General features: G+C 38.1%; 1 protein-coding gene across 1 annotated transcript in view; it reads right to left on the bottom strand.

Annotated features, from left to right (window-relative positions):
* The window catches only part of LOC110161566 (rho-related GTP-binding protein RhoN-like), a 73,812-nt gene that overhangs the window by 8,948 nt on the left and 41,572 nt on the right, over positions 1 to 23,292 (bottom strand). Inside the window, exon 3 of the mRNA XM_020926328.2 lies at positions 9,493 to 9,602. Coding sequence (XP_020781987.1) covers positions 9,493 to 9,602 — 110 coding nt within the window. The remainder of the gene's footprint in view (positions 1 to 9,492; positions 9,603 to 23,292) is intronic.

Below are 23,292 nucleotides of genomic sequence, written 5' to 3' on the forward strand. Positions count from 1 at the left end.
CCTGGTTTAGTCCTGGTTTAGTGCTGGTTCAGTCCTGGTTCAGTCCTGGTTACACCTGGTATACACCTGGTATACACCTGGTACACCTGGTATACACCTGGTATACACCTGGTTTACACCTGGTTTACCCTTGATTTAAACCTTGTTCAGTCCTGGTTCAGTCCTGGTTCAGTCCTGGTTCAGTCCTGGTTCAGTCCTGGTTCACTCCTGGCATCAGTTCTGGTTCAGTCCCAGTCTCAGTCCTGTTCAGTCCTGGTTTACACCTGGTTTACACCTGGTTTACACCTGGTTTAGTCCTGGTTCAGTCCTGGTTCAGTCCGTATGAGGCGAAAAAGTCCGGCATTGCAGTTTAAATCACGGAAACGAATCGTTATCTGTTTTTTCATTTTGGTTTTGGAGACAAATAATGAACAAAATAGTTATTTTTGCATTTTCTTATTTGTAACAGATTCTTTAATTTTAGTCAGTTGTTTGGATAAAAAGTGACGCAATGGGGCTTTAAATCACAGATTAAATTTTAGCATGCACTGATAACGATGCATATTGCTGACAAAGTTCTTCATTACAGCAAAACCATCTTGATTTGGTCTTATTTGAATGCTAAAAAAAGGCTGTAATAAGACTAACACGTAGCTCATTATGTTATATGAGTCAAGTCGGAGCATTATGGGCCCTGGGTTGGTGAAGCTCCTGCAGTGTGGAGTATCTGTAGACTTCGCACACTGACACATGGCGCATCTGTCAACAAATCTATTCTGGTCTGTGCTCAGGAAAAGGCTCTGAAACCAACTCAGATTAAATGTCACTTCACAAACTCAGCTGAACCAACACAGAAATACTGCTCTGAGAATACTCTCATCCCAGTACTACTATTTCAAACTTCATTCTGATTTTTGAAGGTGAGGATTTGACAACACATGGATTTCAATACCACAATGACAATAAAAACTTGACATTTTTAATATAACAGAATATATTCAATGTAAAATAATGTCAGTTTCTTAAATATTTCCATGAGGTTTTATACTAGTTCAGATATAACTCAAAACCAAAACTAAATTGTATATTATCAAAGGATAGACCACAAAGATGAGACAAATTAATCATATCTGAAGGAGTGCAGAACGTTCAAATTGTATTATAATGTCAACATAAAGTATTTCTCAATTACCGTATTTTTCGGATTATAAAGTGCACCAAATTATAAAGCGCTATATCAATAATGTTAAATTCTCTTGTCTATTTTCATACATAAGGCGCACCAGATTATAAGAAGCATTAAGCGAAACAGACAACACTTGAGACTGACACCTTAGCCCAGGCAATTTAAGTTTGTTTTTTAATTTCCTATGAGGAGGATTCAAACATACATTGAATAATAATGTGTTTAATGCAGCTTTGTGCTCATCTGTTTACGTTTTACAGAAACAAAACTTAAAACCATATGACCAATTTGCATAAACTATAAGCGCTGAAAAAAACTGCTCGCTCCTGACACTGATGTGGTCAGATTCTGTCAGACTAAAGGACACGACTCAGTGGACTATAGGTGTTCTTTCAATGACAGTCGATGTTCTGCTGATGATGAGTCTGTTCTGTGCTTCTATCGCGTTGGAGATGGTACATGTTAAACTTTTCAGAGATTATACGTCTGTAGGTCATATGCATAGGCCATATATATGAATGAACATATTCTCTGTAGCATTTCATTGATGTCATAAATACCGACGCAGAACTATACTTCGCCCTTTACTCCACGAGGCTCCTGAATACATTAGCCGTAATACTCCGACAATCCATCAAACGGTGCGGTAAACACAACCAGAATTAATACATACACTGTAGATTTTTGAGAAAATTAAAGGATTTCAAGTGTGTCTTATAGTCCAAAAAATATGGTACTTAATGTGGGAAGAGTAAACTTTTTTCAGTAAAGTGCTGTTACATTGTAAAATATATAAATCTATAAATACAATAAAAAGATTACTCAAGTAGGAGTAAAAGTATGGTATCAAAAGTGTTGTGTTAAAGTAAAATTCTATTAAAATGTTAAAAATGTAGGCTTAGTGTAGGACAAATACGGAACAACAACCCACCATGGTAACTGTTTGACACAAATTAGAATATATTTATAGCATTTTAATATTTTGAGACAATGTTGAGAATCTAGTGGACAACTTGTTAAAGAAAATAACACTGTTGTCTGAAACTGAATCCAACTACAGTGACTAATCTTGCTAAATGAGTAAATATGTGGCATTCCTTCAAAAATAATAAACAGCATTTTAATACCAAAAGTTGCCCTATATGAAACACTATTAATAATTCAGTTATCAATCCTTCTATAGTGACCATTTGAAGACATTTTGGATCCATTCTTATTTGCACTTACAATAGTAAGAAGCATATAAAGTATTCAATTTACATTCACATATTTAGGCCTATATATACTTTAACTTTAATGTGTTCTGTCATTTCTGGTTGCTGTAGATAAGTAGTTCAATAAAACACCAAGCAGTGTTTTTTACCTGCACAAAATGGCCTCCTGTTCTAATATCCCAAAGTGTATTTAGTCTAATTGTTTAACCAACCTCTCCCCCCTCAGTGTGACTATCTGACCCCAGCGCCGCCTTATCCCAGGGGTCAACACTTTGATTTGGTTTGGTGATTGTTCAACAGCTTTTCCATGTGGCCCCCCCAACCTTAGATACGGCCAGAGCAGCAGCCGGGGTCAAAGGTTGCGACAGACTCCTACCAAGGGAGTTCTGGGTAATGACAAAAGCCTGGGGAAAGCTTTGGTTCCCCGTGTTGACCAAGTGCACTGAAGCCTGTGGGATATTCGAATCCTCAGTAAAAAGGTGTTTAAAGGACTCCCATCTACACTATGTTATAATGTTGTTTCCTCATCACAAATAGACCTGGAGTTGTGTTTGCTTCATTCACACATGTTTGACACACAAACCCTGCATATTTAGGCTGAGATCTTCTCTCAAACAGCCTTATGATGTCATGTGGTCATACAGGAAGTGCTTCGTTGTGTTTTTAAACTGCATACACCTTCACTAGTATCATTTGGATGATTTCAGTGACGGAATTGCCAGTCTTTACTGAACAAAAGGTAAAAGGTAGCTGTCAACTTCAAAACTACTGGTAAATAGCATCACAAGGTGGAACAGAGTTTTTTGAGCTTTGGAGAAGTAGACAGACTAATAATAAAGGATTACTCAAACAGCTGTGAATGAAACAAAACACAACTCCAGGTATGTTTTGAGGAGATAACAACTACAGATCTCCCACCTGCACCCACGTAGTGCAGTCCTGCTCTTGTCCGCACCTGCAAAGAATTGTAATTTTCATTCCCACTCCCGCCCGCATCTCCGATATTTCGTCCCGCTCCCGCCCGCAAAGATGGGGGATGTTCACTTTCTTAAGCTCTATCAAACACGGAGAAGCGGAAAGCAATTTTCTAAAATGTGCATGAGATTAAACCACATCTGCAAATTTAGGCTGCTTAAAATGTTTTTTATCAATGCTAAATTAAATATCCAGCACAAATTATGTATAATAGGCATACATGAATCATTTTTATATTTTACATTATGCCCGCGCCTGCAATGTGCTTTCAAAATGTGTTTGCAGAACTCTAGTTACAACATTATAACATGACTTTAAGCTATAGGGTGACCAGATGTCCCCGTTTACTTTTGACAATCCCAGTTTTGAGCCCTGTGTCCCATGTCCCTGCAGATTTATCCAAAACTGTTGATTTATCCCAGTTTTATTCAAGAAATGTCCCAGATGTCCCTATTTTGACCAATGTCTACACCGACAGTAAAGAGGGGCATACATTGTCATTTGTTTTTCTAAAATACATAAAACCGTGCTTGAAAATTACCATAAAGCAAAAAATAAGCACTTTATTGCAGTAACAGAAGTCCCTCAGATTATATAGTGACCCACAAGTCGAAAATGAACAATGTTGAGCGCTCTGTTCACAACTTTATTTATACCAACCATCCCAACCCGGGTCTGGCCCAGTTTTGAATTTTGAAAATCTGGTCACTCTACTTAAATCTCACAAAAATACATTTTGCATAATAGAGGACCTTTAAGGCTAGATCTATGAAGTTTGCAAGGGACATTTTAGCATCTAACACCAAAACCGCTAACACGTCAACAAGCTGGCCGTGGGAATTGTCCACCGGCCGCAGAAAGTGGAGTTCAAAGTTCTCCAAAATCAAATGTGGCTTCAAGATGAGAGAGTAGTGAAGGCAATAGGAGGTTTTTACACGGCTCACAGGGCTCTATACAAGCCTGTTAAAAAGGGCGGCTCCACTAAAGGTACTTCCCGGCATCTGTGGCACACTTGTTGAGAACATGTTACAATACAGTGGTCCAATGTTGTGTCACGCCATCAGAGAACAGGCATGGGAAAAAAAGAGGGATTTGACATTTCTACATGAAAAAACTAAAGAGAATTTATTATTTTTCAAAGAACAAATACTCTCCAAGTTTTCACATCAAGTACTACCAAAGACAATATTTGGCAATCCCAGTAACACCAGAGCTAAATCACGTATATTATTGTAGTTCTAAACAATAAATTATCCAAAGGAGGACAAAAAAAGAATGTCTCTAAATACGGCAAACCCACATACTGAAAAGCATTCGCATAAACATTTCTGGAGGGAGGGTCTCCATGAATATGTCATTGCTTTGCTGAAATGTTCCACCGCATTAATAAATAGAACTACATAGACCATGATCCTTTCTGGTTTCAGTGTAGGCAACGTGATATAGACCAGAGCTGGGAACATGCGAGTCGTGACTTGTACTAGTCAGGTTTCAGTTACTAATTTTTAGAACTTGAGACTTGACTTGATTAAAGAGACTAAGACTTGGGACTGGACTTGGACTTGAGAGCTGTGACTTGAGAATCTCTTTTAAATCAGAATTTTTTCTATTCTCACTGTAATGATTCACTCTAAGATCTTGTCAAGACATTTAAAAAGGAAACATATGCATTTCTACAACTCTTAAATAAATACTCATATATAAATATACTATGACTTGATAAGTACAGTTTAGTTACAGTTTAATCTAAGCTATATTCGGTACTTTGGTTGACTTGGACTTATGGGTCAGTGACTCGAGACTTGACTTGGACTTGCCTGTACTTGTCTTGGGACTTGACTCAGACTTGAGGTCAAAGAAGCATCGCTGTGAAAGGAATTAACTTATGGAATAGTCTTTACAAAGAAATAAAAGAATCAAGTACAATGATGACATTTAAACAAAAATATAAAATCAAATGCAGTGTGTATGTATGAAAAAGAAAACTAAGTTGTTGTGCATAATAGTGAAGATTACTGTTTGCAATTGATCAGTAATTATGCCTGAACTGATCTGGAATGTTTAGTGACCATCGGTGTTGATGTATTGTCTTGAAAAAGGAAAGGGGGACAGATAACATAAGATTTTTTCTTCTTTCTGCTCCTTTTCATTCATTTCTTGTGTGTCTGATGTTGTGACACTGTCGATGTCTTTGTATGCTTTATGAAATAAATAAATTAAATTAAAAAAAAGACTTGAGACTTACTTGAGACTTGCAAAACCACCACCCACCTTTGATATAGACAAATTGTTTTTTTTACAATTACTGTACAATTACTTTTATAATTACCTTTTCAAACTGAATCCTTTTGATCAATGCATTTTCTAAACATAATTGTGTCAGAACAAACCATGTACCATTGCGTTTTAAAGGGAAAAAGCTGCATTTTATAATTCTGTGAGCATCTCTACAGTGCTGAATTGTAGCGTGAATATTGTTACAGCATCATATGGCCTTGGATAAGACTTTGAACACTGTCACATGATCCCGGCTTAATGTGTGCTACTTTTGGCACAATCAACAAAACATTTCCAGTCTAAACAAGTCTGAGTGCTCGAGTTTGTCTTCTGTCCGAGTCAGGGCTGTTTGGTATTTTGTGGGTCACTGCATTCCCATAAGCATAGAAACAAGCAGAGGCTTCTAAACCAGCAGAAAGAGAGGAGGAGAGGAGAGGAGAGGGAGCAAAGAGGAAAAGGAGAGAGGAGGGGGACCAGAAAGGAGAGGAAGGAGAGATAAGAGGCAGAGAAGAGAAGAGAGAGAGGAGAGAGGAGAAGGAGAGAGAGAAGAAGCAGAGAAAACAGGGAAAGGAAAGGAGAAGGAGCGGGGAGAGGAGAGGGAGCAGAGAAGATGGGAGAAAGAGAGCAGAGAAGAGAGGGAGCACAAAGAAAAGAAGAGAGAGGAGAGGTAGCATGAGGAAAGGGAGAGGAGAAAGGAAAGTGACCAGAAAGAGGAGAGGGAGCAAAGAGAAGAGAGGACAGAGCAGATAAGAGAGGCAGTACAGAGGAGAGAGAAGAAAGGAAACAGAGAGAAGAGGAGAGAAAACAGGGAAAGGAAAGGAGAAGGAGCAGAGAAGATGGGAGAAAGAGAGCAGAGAAGAGAGGGAGCACAAAGAAAAGAAGAGAGAGGAGAGGTAGCATGAGGAAAGGGAGAGGAGAAAGGAGAGTGACCAGAAAGAGGAGAGGGAGCAGAGAGAAGAGAGGACAGAGCAGATAAGAGAGGGAGTACAGAGGAGAGAGAAGAAAGGAAACAGAGAGAAGAGGAGAGAACGGAGGAGAGGAAGCAGAAAGGCGAAGGAGAGGGAGCAGAGGGGAGAGGAGCCAGAGAGGATGGGCAAGAGTTCATCTTGATAAATCTGGGCAGATGGTCCACGCCTCAAACTCTCCACTGAAAACTCCACAAGTTTTTCAAGAAGGTCACCAAAGTTTAAGTGTCTCTCCAGCACTGGGTCCTTGGAGAGTGACCTGGCATTCAGTCGAGTCATCGCAAAGTGAGGGTTTTAAAAATGGCAGTCTATATTTCTGAAGGTCCGGGTTTTATTATCGGCTCTTCTGCCAGCATTGATAATATTTATTGGTCCATTATCAACACACTTTAAACTACTTAGTTTCATCGAAATTATGCCTTCATTGTAAGCTTTGCCTTTTCCCTTTTATTGTCAGTTTTGTCCGGTCTTGGTTAAATTTCTAGTTTGACTTATAGCTGCAGTACTCAACTTTATTTTTGTAATGAGTAGAGTTGTTAAAACAGCACTTTGTGATAAAATGAGACAGCTGTGCTCTGTCTGCTGTCTGTCTGGCATCTAATTATAATAAAAGAATGTATCTATCATAAACCTGGAAGTAAGAGCCCTAAGCAATATGAGGAGAGCGCTACTATAGAGAGACTGAAATACAAATTTGCAGTTTTAAAATTGGGTAATCCACCTTTAACCCTTCCAGACTGATGGTATCAGGCGGACATGTTTTACATAACTCTGCATAACTTTCCAACCATAAAAGATAGAAACTTATTATTTTTTTCCTTGAAAAGCTGAGAGTTGCGGCTTTCCGGCATTATCCTACATCACACGCCGTGTGATGACGTAGTGAAACCGAGTGTCTAATAGGAACTTTGTTTTCAGGCAAATGCACGCACTCCATCCATTTTGATTGGCTCAAACTTTGCCAAAGAGTGTAGTAAGTCAAAATGGTTTAATGCTCTGAGCATTTATGTTGGTAACAATTGAAAAAGCTGCTCTAAGTGCAGTTATTTATCAAATAAATGGCAAATTACGCATTTTGGTCTGTGTAAACGTGCATCCCTTGCTGTTTTTATTTGAAAGGTTTATTTCAGTCAAAATGTACAAATACATATGTAATATACACCATGGAAATGCATGGAATGAGCAATTGCCCTTTTGTATTGTTTTGAGGACAATAAGGATATTTTTTAATTTACAGACTTGATATTTTGCAGTTTTGTAGCTAAGGGTCTAAAGTAAGCATTTTTTAATGTCCAAAAAGTTGTTTATACATGTTTACTGTGTGTTTTGAGTGTAAGTTTTATGTTTTTGGTAGAGGTAACAACATAACATAACATGGCTTAAAGCTCACAAGAGGCAATTTTGCATAATATAGAAACTTTAAATGTTTTTCTGTCAATAGAATATTAAAAATGTTACACCATATTTATTGGTTTTAGTTCTTAGATTGCAAATAACAAACAAAAACATGCTGAATTTCAGTCTCACACAAGGGGAATATAAGGCTGGAAAATAAACACATATTTTGACATTTAAAGTGCAATAGCGTTTTTCCATCTATCCCTGCGCCTTCTTCAAACACAGAACAACAAAAACAAATCTTTCTTAACGATGCACTGTGTAACTTTTCTGGTCGAGGATCCGTCAAATTTTTTTTCTCTATGGAGATGTTATTGCTTTGTTTGGAATGTTTCACAGTATGGCATTAAACCTTTCTATCTTCAATTTCTATCTACCTTTCTATCTGCATTTCTGAGCTATAAACTCACATGTAATTGAATAAATGTAAGTTAGAGCTGTTTAATGCCATACTGTGGAACATTTTAGGGAGAGCAGTGACATATCCATAGAAACAAGTAGGTGACGGACCCCCAACAAAAACTTACATCGTCCACCTTTAACTTACTAAAATATCAGATACACAAATCTCAATACGCCAGCGTAACTAACCCCGTAACTACGTTTTTACACATCTGTGAGACAAATTAGCATTTCTGATAACCCACAATGCACCAGCGTGTCTCCTCTATTCTCCTCTCCTGACCCTGTATTCTGCTGAGTGCTCAGGGTCAAGTGTCTATGGACATTATAAACCCATAAAAGAACCAGGGCCATAACCTTTGTGCTGCTGATTTGATCCTTTGTTAGACTGTTTTAAAAGACACAGCCTCACCACCTGCCTATGAATATGAGCTGTAGGAGAGGACGAAAGAATATGGGTGTTTTGCAGTTAAAAATTATTGTATTGCTAATAGAAAATGGATACTAATACTAATTGATACCAAAACTAGAAGACAACAGTGGTATTAAAGGTCTCATATTGCACACAATGGATTCTTGTGAGCTATAAGTCATGTTATAATGTTGTCATCTTATCAAAAACATACCTGGAGTTGTCTTTCTCATTCACACATGTTTGAGTAATCCTTTATGATTAGTCTGTCTACATCTCTAAAGCTCAAAATGCTCTTTTCCATCTTGTGATATCACATAGAGGTAGTTTTCAGGTTAAGAGCTACCTTTTACCTTTAGAGTAGAGACTGGCATTTCCTGGGTTGAAATCACCCAAATGATTCTAGTGAAGGTGTATGGAGTTCAAAAACACAGTGGAGCACTTCCTGTATTATCACATGACATCACAAGGTGGAACAGAGTGCGTTAAACATGTGTGAATGAAACAAAACACAACTCCAGGTATGTTTTTGAAGAGAAAACAACATTATAACATAGTTCAGAAAATGTGAAAGTGATTTGAACTGTAATTTTCAAATCAAAATTGAAAAATGTCTTGAGAAATCTTGAGATATGCGTTTCTGATTGCAAAATGTAAAATGTGCTAAAATATAATCAAACATACCTTTTTAATGACACTGTCCAATGTCTCTGGACGACTGATATCGAAGCAGATGAGGACAGCGTCTGAGTCGGGATAAGCCAGGGGACGCACGTTGTCGTAGTAAGAAGAACCTGGGGACACAGATAGAAAGAAGTACACAACATGAGATTATGAAGCTTAACTAAGTCCCAACTGTGAATTATCCATTGTGTTATAAAAGAGGTTAAGTCATGTGTGAAGACTTATTATGAGATTTGAATTTGAAGAAAAACAGTGAACAGTGAACATCTGTCTCCTGATTTGAATTTCTGTTTTATTTTATATAAACTTTGTACTAGTTTCCTGACAACTCTTACTGTTTATCCAAGCACAGAAAGTTATGTTTTCAACCTCTTTTTCACAGATCTGACCTGGAACTTGGCCTCTTGGTGCTACCTGCTTGAGATAGTCAAGTTAAATGTCAAAAGAAACATCTTTGAAACCCCAAACACTCAGTGGTATTTTTTAAGTTAACTGCTGCCTTTTACCTTTTGTTCAGTAGAGACTGGCAATTCCAGGTCTGAAATCATCCAGATGATTCTAGTGAAGATTTATTGTGTATAACCATATGACATCACTAGGTGGAACAGAGTGGTTTCAATTTGAGAGAAGAACTCAGACTAAATATGCAGGGTTTGAATGAATGAATGTGAATGAAACAAATACAACTCCAGGTACTGGTCCCTACACTGAACAACTCCAGGTACATTTGTGATGAGGGAACAACAATATAGATCAGAAAATAGCCTAATGGAAGCTGTTTAAAGCCTCAAAAACAGCTCTACAGACTGCACTGCAACAAACTAAAGACCACATTTCACTCCATAATAGACTCTAAGGTCCAAACTGCAGTTAAATATATTTCCCTTTCCCTCTTTCCTCTCTTTTCTCTCCTGTCCTTGTTTAGCATCTGATCTTTTATTCCGGGGCATGCACGCTTCTTCTTCTGCACCTTGATCACATCTGAAGGCTCAGAGCAGAGTGGCGCCTGCTGGTTTCACAGGCCTGCTGCTCACATGGCTGCGCTCTCATTAGACTCTTGTAAAAATCACTCTGGTTTTTAAGAAATGCTGCGGATTTGGGAACCGTGTCTCGTCCACCGCACAGGAAGAGCCACTGACAGGAAGTAACTATTTAACTGGAATATGGCTGCACAGATTTTTGATCTGGCATATTAGGATTTGGGGTAATTAGGACCATTGCCACAATGTAAAACAAAATCATATTTGTAAAAGATAAAAACTACACACATTGATATACATTACAGAGTGACATTTTGGAATACTGAACTAGTTGACATAGTAGCAGTAGTAGTAGCGTTATTGCAGCAGTCGTAGAGCAGTAAAAGTACTACTAGCATTAGTGGCAGTGGTAGCAGTAGTACTCTTAGTAGTATCAAGAGTAGAACCCCCACCCCCTTCACAAAAAATGTTTGGTAAACAACAGATAATTATCAAAATAATCTATTTGAGTAGTTTTAAGTATAGCTAGGTTAGTATTAGTATGTAGTATTGATGTAGTTTAGCAGCAAGCAGTAGTAGCAGCTAGCAGTAGTTGTAGCAGTAGTTGTAGTAGTAGTTGTAGTAGTAGTTGAAGCAGTAGTTGTAGCAGTAGTTGTAGCAGTAGAGTCTGGCTTTGAATTGTACTGTGGGCATAGTGCCATAACTAGGACTATTATCTTGTAGTAGTGGTGGGAAGTATTAGTGCTGACAATAAATAGTCGTATCTGTAGCTGAAGTACTAACAGTGTAAAATAGAACACTTACATTCAGAGCTGTTTTCACTTAAATTTTAACATAATTATTTCTTCGTAAAAATGCTTTTGGTCTTGATCTGAGCCCTGTTTCTCAGCAGCCTGTGCCCGCCTCCTCACAAAGGTCTAACCAGGCAGCTGAAGCACCACATGTCTCTGTAAACTCAACTCAATGGACTCTGCACAAAAGCTCAGCTCCGTCTTCTTCTTCTGCATGTTCCTTTGTCAGAGAAGCAAAGGAAAAGTGACAATAGACCCCCTGCACAGCCCCACGCTCCAGTCTCTCAGCTGCTCTTTATCAATGACTTTCCTTTTCCATTGTGAAGTAACAGCAGATCAAGACAGATGTGTTTAGAGACTCAAGGTTGGTTTTTGCACTTAATAGTATTTATAGCAATGAAAGATACAATAATATTAGACATTCTACACCTACAACAATAGTAGGTATATATTATAATATTCCAACCAGAGTTCAGTAAAAATACAATGCAAAGTAGACCGCAATACAATAGACAATACAAAACAATATATGAAACTTTCAAGTATTTATTTTTGTATTTGTAAATAAGACAAATACACTAAACAAATGCAATATAAAGGTATCAATTATTCGATCAATTACACGTTTTTATTAGCCTATACTCAAAAATACCTAGAAAAAAAACATCTCTCTACAGATCTGACCATTAACTTGGTCTGGTAATGTCTGGTATCTGCTTGTCTCTATGGCGATTAATAAGTTGAATGCTATACTGTGGGACATTCTATGTAATAGCAATAACATTTCCATTGAGACAAGGTGACATACCCTCCAGAATAAAAGTTCCACAGTGCACCTTTAACTATATTGTCCTTGATAACAGTGTACTAATGTTGCTATTTAAATTATCACCATATTATTCAGACTATAAGGCGCACTGGATTATAAGGCACATTAAGCAAAACAAACAGACAACACTTGAGACTTGAGACTTTTTTATTTCCTACGAGGAGGACTCAAATATAGATTGAGTAAAGTGTTTGTTTTACAGAAACTTAAAACCACATGGCTCATTTGCATATACTATAAGCGATAAAAAACAAACAAAAAACAGCTCACTCCTTGTACGCTGATGTGGTCAGCTTTTGTCAGACTAAATGACACGGCATAGTGAAATATATGTGAAAATCAGTTCGAGGTCAGTAAGCACAACCAGAATTAATACGTAAGACGCACTGTTAACTTTTCAGAAAATTCTGGGATTTTACATGCACCTTATAGTCCGAAAAATATGGTATGTAATGTCATTTTATTGTGACTGTGACATCAACTACTTTTTTGGATTCTTTGCTTTGCGTTTTCTCCTCATTGAACAAAAGGCAGCTGCAAACCAAGATGATTGATGACTTTGAGTTTAAAGGTCCATTATGTAACTTTGGTGGTGAAGTGTCCACCACCTGCTTGTCTAATGGAAATGAATGTTCCACAGTATAGCATTACACATATCCACCGTTATCTAATTGCACATATTTTGATTAGTCTATACTCAAAAATACCTTTAAAAACATGTTTGGTGTCACCTCTCCACACCTTTAACTTGGTCTGGTGGCATCATCTGCTTGTCTCTCTGGTGACTACTGCCGAGAAAGTTCCACAGTATGGCATTAAACACAACATCCGCACTGCAGTTCTTTGAAGCTCCCAGTTTTTTTTTTATTTCAATAACACGACAATGTGACGTTTCGGGTCAAGCACTTCTTCAGACATGAAAGGTTAAGCCTCGCACCTGCTTGATACTCTATACAGGCCTCACATTGTGGTGTCGTTGAAATAAAAATTTGGGAGCTTCAAAGAACTAGTGTGGATCTCTTTCTTCCTTTTCACAGTTTTTGTTTTTGGACCCAACACGCAATTGCAATTTTTGTTGGATGTGCATGTCTTTATCTACCAGTATTAAACATAACTTCAACGCTGAGACAAGCAGGTGACAGACCCTCATAAAAGTTTCACAGTGCACCTTTAACCATAGTGTCTTTAATAACAGTGTACTAATGTTGCTGTTCAAATTATTATGTGATGTGATTTTATTGTGACTGCGACATCAGCTACTTTTTGGATTCGTTTTCTCCTCATTGAACAAAAGGCCGCTCTGAACCAAGATGATTGACGTCTCTGAGTTGTAGTTTAGTGCTGTTTATGACAAACTGTAGCTTGTAATTTAAACTTAAAAACAATATTTATACATCTCCACAGCCATCCACTCACGCAGCTCCTGCACTTCAGAGCGATGAAGAGGGGCGGAGAGGAGAGAGGGAGCTATGATAAGTACTTAGGTTCAAGAACATCACATCAAATATTAGGACTGAGTTACGCGAGCTGGGAAAACAATTATACTAATGTAGGAGTAGGCCAGGAGGGGTCAAGGAAATGATTTGAAGATTTAAGTAAAGTGGAAAAGGGTCAAAACACAGGGCAGATCAACGGAAAGAACAAGAGCGTAATAAAATGTAAAATAGGTGTTTAAAATATCACATTAAAATAACACATTAGGCTTGATTGATTGTAAGGTCAAACACAACAAAGAGTAGTTATAGACAAATGAGATTAATGCAACTGTGTTTTTTTTTGTTTTTTTTCACAAATTAGATTGGAAATTTGAGATTTGAGATGCATTTTCGGTTAACGAGGAGCCAGTTTTATCTTTGTCACCATGTTAATCCTCAATAATTCCCATTTAAATATCAAAATTACACTTTAAAGGGCACATATTACGCTATTTTCTGATTTATGTTATAATGTAGTTTCCTCATCACAAACAGGCCTGGAGTTGTGTTTTGTTTCATTCACACATTTAACGCACAAATCCTGCATGTTTATCCAGAGTTCTTCTCTAAGACAAGAAAACAACAACAACAACAAAATAAAACACTTGTGCTCCACTGTGTTTTTCCAACTCCATACACCTTCGCTAGAATCATTTGGATAATTTCAACCCATCTCTCTCCCATCTCTCCAAAAAAAAAGGTATAAGGTAGTCATTAACTTGAAAACTACCTCTTCAAAGCATCATAACATAGAACAGAGCATTTTTTGAGCTTTGAAAATGTAGACAGACTAATGATAAAGGGTTACACAAACATGTATGATAAAACAAAACACAACTCCTGGTATGTTTTAAAGGAAGCAACAGCATTATAACATCAATTTTGTGTAATATACGACTTTTAAAATGTAAACTATCTTTCTGTTAAAACAAAAATTGCCAATCTGGGACAAGCCTCAATGCTTGATAAAATCGTAATCAAGTTTTCTTGTTGTCAAATTGTTCACTTATGGATTAAATGAAAGGATGTAAGAGGTTACAAGATGGAGAGATAAGAGGGTTAGATGGGGCCAGATGAAAGTATTTGCTTATGTTTGTGTCGCTGATGAAGCAGAATGTCTTTTGCCTAAAAGTGCTCCGTCACAGAGAGTAAGTGTTGGAGTCAGCAGAGTCTATTGTGAAACGCCGAACTCTGATTGGCCGGTCACACATGAGGGGCCAACGCTGCTGAAACTGGTCTTTAGTATGTATCACAGAGAAGCAGACCCTCTCCGAGCGCTGGAGGAGAAAGAGATGAGAGGGCAGAGTGTGCAAAGGGGGGAAAAGGAGGAGAGGAAGTGAAAGAAGGAGGAGAGGAAGAGCAGAGAAGTGAGGAGAAGAGAAGAAGAAGAGAGAGAAGGAGAACGTGAGAAATGCAGAACCCGGAGACGTTACCGCAATAAATGTCACACCAAGAGATGCGTATTGTGGTAAAATAGTACTGTGAGATTTGTATGTGATTACAGTCCTGGTCTGACTGTAGATCAAAACCATTCTAAAACTATTCAGAAAAGCAAAGCAAACAGGGCAGAGGACCATGCTTGTAATAGAAAAACTTACTATGATAAGAAAAAAAAAAAGCTGTCAAAAAACTGTCCTATTTAAGTTATTCTCTTTCAGTATCGATACGTCAGATGAGTGTATTTTTGATTAGGGCTGGGCATCATTAAGAAGTTGCCGATACGATACATACCTCGATACATAGGCCACGTACGATACATATCTTGATACAGTGTACTTTCAATATAACAAAAATAAAGGCTAAATCTTCGCTGTGATACTAAAAGTCTTTCTTAAACCATTTGTTGTGTAAAATCAATATGAAACACTCACACATTTTAATCATCAAACAATGAAAATGTCAAATGTGTCACAGAAACGAGTTTCCTTTCACTAAACAAGCAACAAAACTGTAGCACAGTGACAAAATAATTAAGTAAAATACACCAAAAATGCTCTTGGAGATATATCGATACAGCAGCCCACAACAACGATACTGTATCATCAAATTAAATGATAAGATATATCGATATTTTGATATTTTTGCACACCCCTAGTTTTGGTACTGACAATGATATGGAGATAGGTCAATATATGTGTCTCCTGCTTTGTCTTTCAGTCTGAAAGGTGCATTATGTAACTTTTCTGGTGGAGGTTTTGTCAAATGCTTTTCTCCATGGAGATGTTATTACTTTGTCTGGAATGTTTCACATTATGGTATGAAACCTTTCTATCTGCCTGTTTTTCCAAGTATTTTTGAGCAGTAAAACTACCTGTAATTGAATAAGTGTAACCTAGAGCTGTTTAATGTCATACTGTGGAACATTCCAGGCAGAGCAATGACATATCCACAAAAACAAGCAGATGACCCCCAACAAAAAGTCACAGTGTGCACCTTTAACTTCACTACTGACTGAAGAATTTGCTGGGACCACCAGAGACAGAACGCCCCCAGCAAGCCAGCACTAGATGTGTATCATCCATCAACACAAATCTTATACCATTGTTCTGCTGTTCAAGGTCCCGGTTAGTGAAAGTGAACTTCTTCTGAGGATTTTTGAAGCCATTTGTATGTGCCCTTGGTATCAACATCTGTCTGTCTGTGTCTAATTTATATGAAAGAAATAAGAGAGCAGAAAGGTAGCGCCATAGGAGAGCTTGAGAGTGTGGTCGGGGAAACAGCCCAGTGAAAGTCTGTGGTCTCACTCCAACACATCATTAGAAAACATTTAAAAACCACTAAATGGAACTGTTGTGGTGAAACTGCCACACACACACAAAGGGTACAGTACTTTGGCTTTCAAATGCAAACACTTAAATATGTATATATAAAATTTCAAGTAACAGCTGTTAAAATCACTTAAAGGTTTCCCTGGAATGTTCCATGGAATGACATGAAACATCCATCTAGAATTGATTCATTACTGGTGTTTCTATTGCTCAAAAATGCAACTATTCCTTCAGTGAATGGGGGTGACTCTCCATAGATCTGAACTGTAATGTAGCATAGTGCTTAAAGGTTGTATGGAGGATTTTTTTTTTGTTTCAAATTAAAATACCATTACAGAGACGCAGCAGCCTTGTAATTAGGATGACCAAAACAAAACAAAAAAAGAACGAAAATCTATCAACTGTGGACGTAGTGAGGCCAGATAAACATCACCCAATAGAAAACGAGGCTCCCTCATTTTCTATTGGCTGTTAGGTCGTCAATCAAACTCCCTAGTGTAACTGACTCAGCGGCGTGCGGGGATTACGTGGTTTACGCAGCGGTTCTTAGAGGCTTTTTCGAACTGTCGCTTCCTGGCATTTCGCACAAACTCTGTCGCGACGGCAGACGAGAATCCGCGACCGGTTCGCCGCAAAAGAAGGTCCGTTTTTGAGGTCGCTGAAAGAAGAAGAGAAGGGGAAAAAGGAGCGAAGACAAACTGAGGTGATTCTTGGAGATCTCGTCCAGCGATGGCGCGACCGAAGCGGACGAAGGGTCTAAAAACTGACGCGTTGGTCACTGATTTACTTCTAGACAGGAAACTTCAGCAGTAATTCTGAACGCGCACAAGGACTGTCGCTGTATTTCTCTTCCCTTAAAAAAATCCTCTATACAACCTTTAATTTATAACATTCCAGACAAAGCAATAACATTTTCATGGAGACAAACAGGTGGGGGACCCTCCACTATAAATGTTGCTCAGTGCACCTTTAAAACAAAAACTACACTGACTATTTAGACGATAATAAATGCAATATGCAGACAAAGTGAAATTGTGGTCTTTTTATTATCACATATACAGTTCAGTTTGACCAAAATGTCAGTAGTTTCGCCCATTAAACAATCTTTACTATGTTGGTCAAGTCATTCTTATGTTATCATGATTAATATTGTGAACATGAACAGTAGTCCCAGTAGCTCTGTGCACCTCAGTCATGTTCGGTTACAGATTAAGCAACAATTTCCAGCATTTTTCATAGAGCACTACTAAATGTCAAAGCCAATAGAAACAGACACTGCTACTACCTCTGCTCACGATCTTAATTAACCTTCATTTAACCAGGAAAGTCTTAGAGATTTGGTCACCATGGGGAACCCGAAGGAGTCCGACAAATAAACACCGATACAGGTTTTGGTTTGGAAATGCTATTTTTAGATACAGTAAGAATGTAATTTTTCTCTGGCAGTTTCCTGCAGTCTTGTACTTGGTCAAATATTAGAGATTGCATTATGGGACTGTTCATGGCCAATGCTGATTGTTTAGAATTGCTGATAAACTCTGTTGACATTTTTAGACACAGATGCAGAGCTGATTTGGATTATTTTCCCATAATTATATAACTTACTAAAAACAGCCCTTTTGTAACCATGTTTTGTGCAGTCATCATTGTTATGCAAAATGTTGGAGATTTAATGCTGATAGCTGATACACTAAAACATGTACCATATTTTTTGGACTATAAATCACACTTTTTTTCATGGTTTGGGTGATCCTGCAACTTATACTCAGGTGCGAGTTATGTATTAAAATGTTCACACTGACAGCTGTGAGGAGGCGATCTAGGCTTGTGTGCCAGTATCTGCTCCTCCTATTACTCCTGTACCACTGTCACTTGGCTCTACTGCGCATGTCTCCAGCAGAAAGAGCCTCTGTCCTCTCTGTGTCATGTCAGTCGATCTCACCAGTACTTCTGTGAACTGAACTGAACATTTACACTTTAAACAAACTTATAAAGACAACTGAGAAGACTGAACACAAATGCCCCCAAAGAGAAAATCATATTTTGCAGATTACAAGCTGCAAGTAGCAATATATACAGTGACAGTGCAGTACTCAGTGATAACCAAGAGGGTGCACCATGTAACTTTCCTGGAAGTCATTGGATGGCTCGACAAAGCCTGGACTTCAGTGACAACCGAAACCATCCTGTCGGGATTCAGAAAGGCCGGAATAATTCTAACTGGAACTGATGCTGAGTCTGATGACAGCTACACAGAAGAGGAAGCGGCGCTCTGTTTACCTCTGGAGATAGCGGAATTGTGCAGAAAAGACACTGAGGATGAAGAATTCAATGGATTTAGAGATTTGGAGAGAGATCGAAAGTTATGTTCTGTTGTTTATGCTATAGTTACGTGAATAACTGTTTATATGTTACATTAACAGCCTGTTCTCTGTTCTATTGTCATTACTGTAGTTTGCCTTTCAAGATGAAATGTCAGTTCCTGGTCTCTGATTTTATAAAATAAATTTCCCACAAAAAGTGCAACTTATAGTCCAGTGCGACTTTTTTGTTGCCTCATCATTTTGGTCTTAAAATGTTATTATTAACCTGATCTATGTGATCCTGGTGTTTCCATTTTGGTAATTCGTCCATAAATAAATTCCTATTCCTAATATGGAACTCCGCTCCAATTTGCTCCTATAACTGCAGGCCTCAGTGAGCTTCATTTGACTGGAGCTGAACGCTATGGGTGATGTCACACTCCCTTAGTGTATGGTATTAATCAAAATTTTCTATTTGGATTAAGATGCATACAGAAATGTTCCACTTTGTCTAGGAATTAAACCTTGCACCTTCTTGTTATGGGGCAGGGATTCTAACTACTGTGCCACACATGTAATCCCCACATGATGTTGCTGGATTTTTCTTCAGTTTTGACCTTGACTTTTCAAAGACTCCAACTTTACTTAAATTCTAATCAAAACGCAAGAGTTGGGGCTATTACAATCAATTTGCTACTCCCCGGTGACGACTCAAAATGACTGACAGCTCACGGCCACACGGGGCAGCATTTCTACCTCCTGACGGGTTGAGCGACAGGCCGGCTAGCTCAGCAGTTTGCCAAAGTCGAGAGAGAGGTCCTCTGGTAGTTTTAAAATAAGCAGAGCGCGCACAAATAAAACCAATCACCATAGCAATCGGGGAAACCAATGGGGAGAAATAGAGACATTATAAAATATACGACCAGCCTGAATGCTCTCGCCTCCCACCAGAGCAGAGCCGGGACGCGAGATGAAAAAGGATGTGCAGTATAGAAAACGGAGGCTCAAACGCAGCACGACAGATCAAATAAAAAGATAAACTGAGGGAAGTATGAGCGAAAGTTGGCCATTGGTAAGACTAAGGGTCCATTCATACAGAGCGGGGAAACAAAAGGTCAATACAACTTCAGATATCGTCACAGAGATGGATGGAGAGAGATGGAGGGAGGAGAGAAAGAATGGTCTGAAGGAAAACACTGCAAGAGGGCTACAAGTAGTGTTGTCACGATTAGGGATGGGCATTCGATCAAATTTCATTAATCGATCTTCTGGAGAATTAACAAACGATTATCGATTAATCATGAATGTTTTTAGATTAAAATTATCATCATTATTATTACTACTAATCTGATAAATAAATTCAACTTTACAACATATAAACCATAACCCCTCTAGAGCCACATCAGCCCGTTTGACATTATAATGTGCTTAATGCAGATTTGAGGAAGTCTCACAGAAACTAAACTTAAAACCTCATGATTCATTTGCATAAACTAAGTGAAGAAAAGAACAGCTCTTGTGTCTCTGATATGGTTCAACTTAGGGTGACTGTATTTGCGGTTGTCAAAACCAGGTGGGGGACTCGTCATCGACATTGAGCGACTCTTACCCGGCAAAGCTTTTTCATGTTTTTCCGTGTCCTGGTGCTTTGAGGTCCCTGTCACCCCCACTGGACACCGACACATATGTGCTGCTGTACACACTGTGCACATGGACTCACACTTGTTTCGACCGGGACGAAAAGCAGGCAATTTCTGGTACAAGTCACTGTTAAATGAGCATTTGTGCTTCAGCATGTTACAGACTGACTGTTTGTGTCTGCTCGCTCAAGAGACACGCAGTTTAATGGCCCAATGAAAGGTAATGAAAACCTGAACATTTGCATCACTTTATATATATAAAAAAAAAAAACCTGGACAGCCAGGACAGGATGTGGAAAACAGACATGTCCGGGGAAAAATGGACGTTTGGTCACCCTACGCTACACACAGAAACCTACATTCGGTTTGTTGATTAAAAATAAACGTAATCAATGAAATTCTTAATGATCAATTTTGATTAATCGACTAATCATACCCGTCCTTAGTCACGATACTAAAATTTCAAACTTGATTTTGATACACAATACTGACTCTGATATGATTATTATATAATTTATTTATTTATATTTATATTAATTTAGACAGTAGAATGTGATTTTCAACATTAAATTGTAGAACTTTCTTTTTTCCAGGTAGAGTCCAAAGTTTTTCATGGGTGTATATTAGTCTGTAATCATACTTATTCTGATACAGCTCAAGATCATTCTAAAAAGATTCAGGAATTTATTTTTTAGTACTGATACATATCTAGTTTTGATATTAGTTTTAGTATCAATTAGTATCTCACTTTCGATACTTTTGACAACCTTATTTTCAACTAAATAAAGGTTGAAATATGGTGAGTGAAGGCTTCTAAATAAAAAATATTTACAAATAAAGTGTTTTAGAATCTGTCTGTTCTATTCATATACTGATTCTGATTATATGAACTTGCAGATAAGAGAGGAAACTGGCTCCTCATTCATTCAAAATATATCTACTTATATTATAATTTTAGTGCATTCATTGTTATCATTGTATATATTGGCCATGGGGAGATGTGCTGAAGACCTGCACAAAAAGCATCATTATAATGCAGAAAGAGGCTGTTATATTAAAGTTTCTGTTAGCATGGCAGCTTTTAAACGCTTTAAAATGCAAAGGACTTCAAAATTGAACTATCCTGGGGTGAGACAACCATCAAAACAGTTGGAAAATGTCAACTGTCGTTTTGTGAACGGTAAAAAGCATGATGGAAAGGGCTGGGCTAAAGACTATACTTACATAAACTAAAATGTCTTTCAAAAGTGATTTCATGAACATAAACTAGACAGACTTGTGCACTGTGTAACTGTGGAAGGTCCTTCACTTGTTTGTCTCCATGACTATGTTATTGCTTTGCCAAAAATATTCTACAGTATGGACACTGGCGAATTTTATTGCTGTGGAGCAGGTGAAGTCACAAGTCAGATCTGTGGAGAGGAAAGTCCGCTCACATCGTTTTAAGGTATTTTTGATCAATAAAAACACCTGTAAATGAATAAATGCAAAAGAGATACATTGGCATATACTATGGAACTGGGCTAGGTGAAATTGTGATAACAATTTTAATTATTTTATTGATATTGTCAGATAGTAATTCAGTGCCTCTCTGTTTACTGCTAGCCTGATTAATTAGCTGGAATCACTTCGTAGAAACTGTTGAACCTCGCACCGTTAGGATTCATTCACTCAACAGTAGACGGTTACTTTTTTTAAATTTAACCAATCTCTGCTATTTGGTGGTGATGCATGTAATGCGCCGTTAACGCTAGTTTTTCCCAAATCCTGGAGGAAGAAGGGCAATAATGTCTTTCCCCTTGATAAAATTCACCGAACATTCTCTTTGTTCTGGCTTTAAATACTCGATCTTCGGAATTGTTGCCAACACAGAATGTCTGTCTCCGTCTACATCCATCTCGACCGCTTTGTTTACTGATGTGCTGTACCACAAAAGGGACCCAGACAGGCGCTTGTGTTTGACGTCATGGCTTCATGGGTTCTTGCCAACCGTCTAGTTTATTCCAATTCCTGACCTAGTCGCTGGAGAGAAATGAAATTGAGCGGAGGCACTAGGTGGCGCCAGCCTGGCTAGTTCACTGCAGCTCTATGCTAAAAAACAGATATTTTTCCCCACGCCCTCCTCCTATTGGTCAACCACGTTTCTGAGTGAGTGATAGGTGGAATTAACCATTCATAGTAAAGCAACTCTCTGGACAAGAAAATGACTTTATTTATCACTTTAAGATACTAAGTCTACATCAACTGTGATCAAATCACAATCAAGATCTGTAGGCCTGTCACAATAACTCATTTTGAAGCACGGTAGATTGCTACAGATATATGAGATAAAAGATAATACTGGAACTACTTTAAGCTTCTGATGCAATAACAACAAAGCCAGTTAATCTAAACCATTTTTAAATAGTCCTGATCATTAAAACCCTGAACTGCAACAGATAAATAACAGAATGAACCGATAATTAGCCAAAGAAGCCACTTACTCAACTTTCTACAGCTCCAATCTATTTTTATTACAACACAAATACCCCCAAATCTCCCCATTATTGCAAATAATTTGTACACATGATATTGAGTCCCAGAATATATTGTTCCAGCTTTCATATCTTGAACGTTAAGTCGATATAGTAATTACTGTGACAGGCCTGGTGATCTAAAACTTCTGTCAGATCCACAGAAATCTTCAAAATCCACCTTTTTTTCTTTATTTTCATGCATCTTTTCACAAGTTTCTACCTCAGTACATGAGCTAACCCTCTACAGGAAGATCCAAATCAAAGCCATACAGTATATCTAGGGCCACACGAGGACAGGGGTGAAAATAAAAAGTATAGTCGATGGAACGATACAAGCTCCACGAACACTTTATAAACTTGTTGCTTGTCTCTTTGCAAAGGTCTAATGATCAACAAGCTGGTGTTATACGCAGAGACCGCTCCACTGATGTAAACAGGAGGGAGAGGAGGAGGAGAGGAGGAGGAGGAGGAACAAAAAGGTGATAGAAGAGATGAAGA

The sequence above is a fragment of the Boleophthalmus pectinirostris genome, unplaced genomic scaffold, assembly GCF_026225935.1.
Source record: "Boleophthalmus pectinirostris isolate CB_2022bp ecotype Guang Dong unplaced genomic scaffold, ASM2622593v1 HiC_scaffold_17, whole genome shotgun sequence".
NCBI lineage: Eukaryota > Metazoa > Chordata > Actinopteri > Gobiiformes > Gobiidae > Boleophthalmus > Boleophthalmus pectinirostris.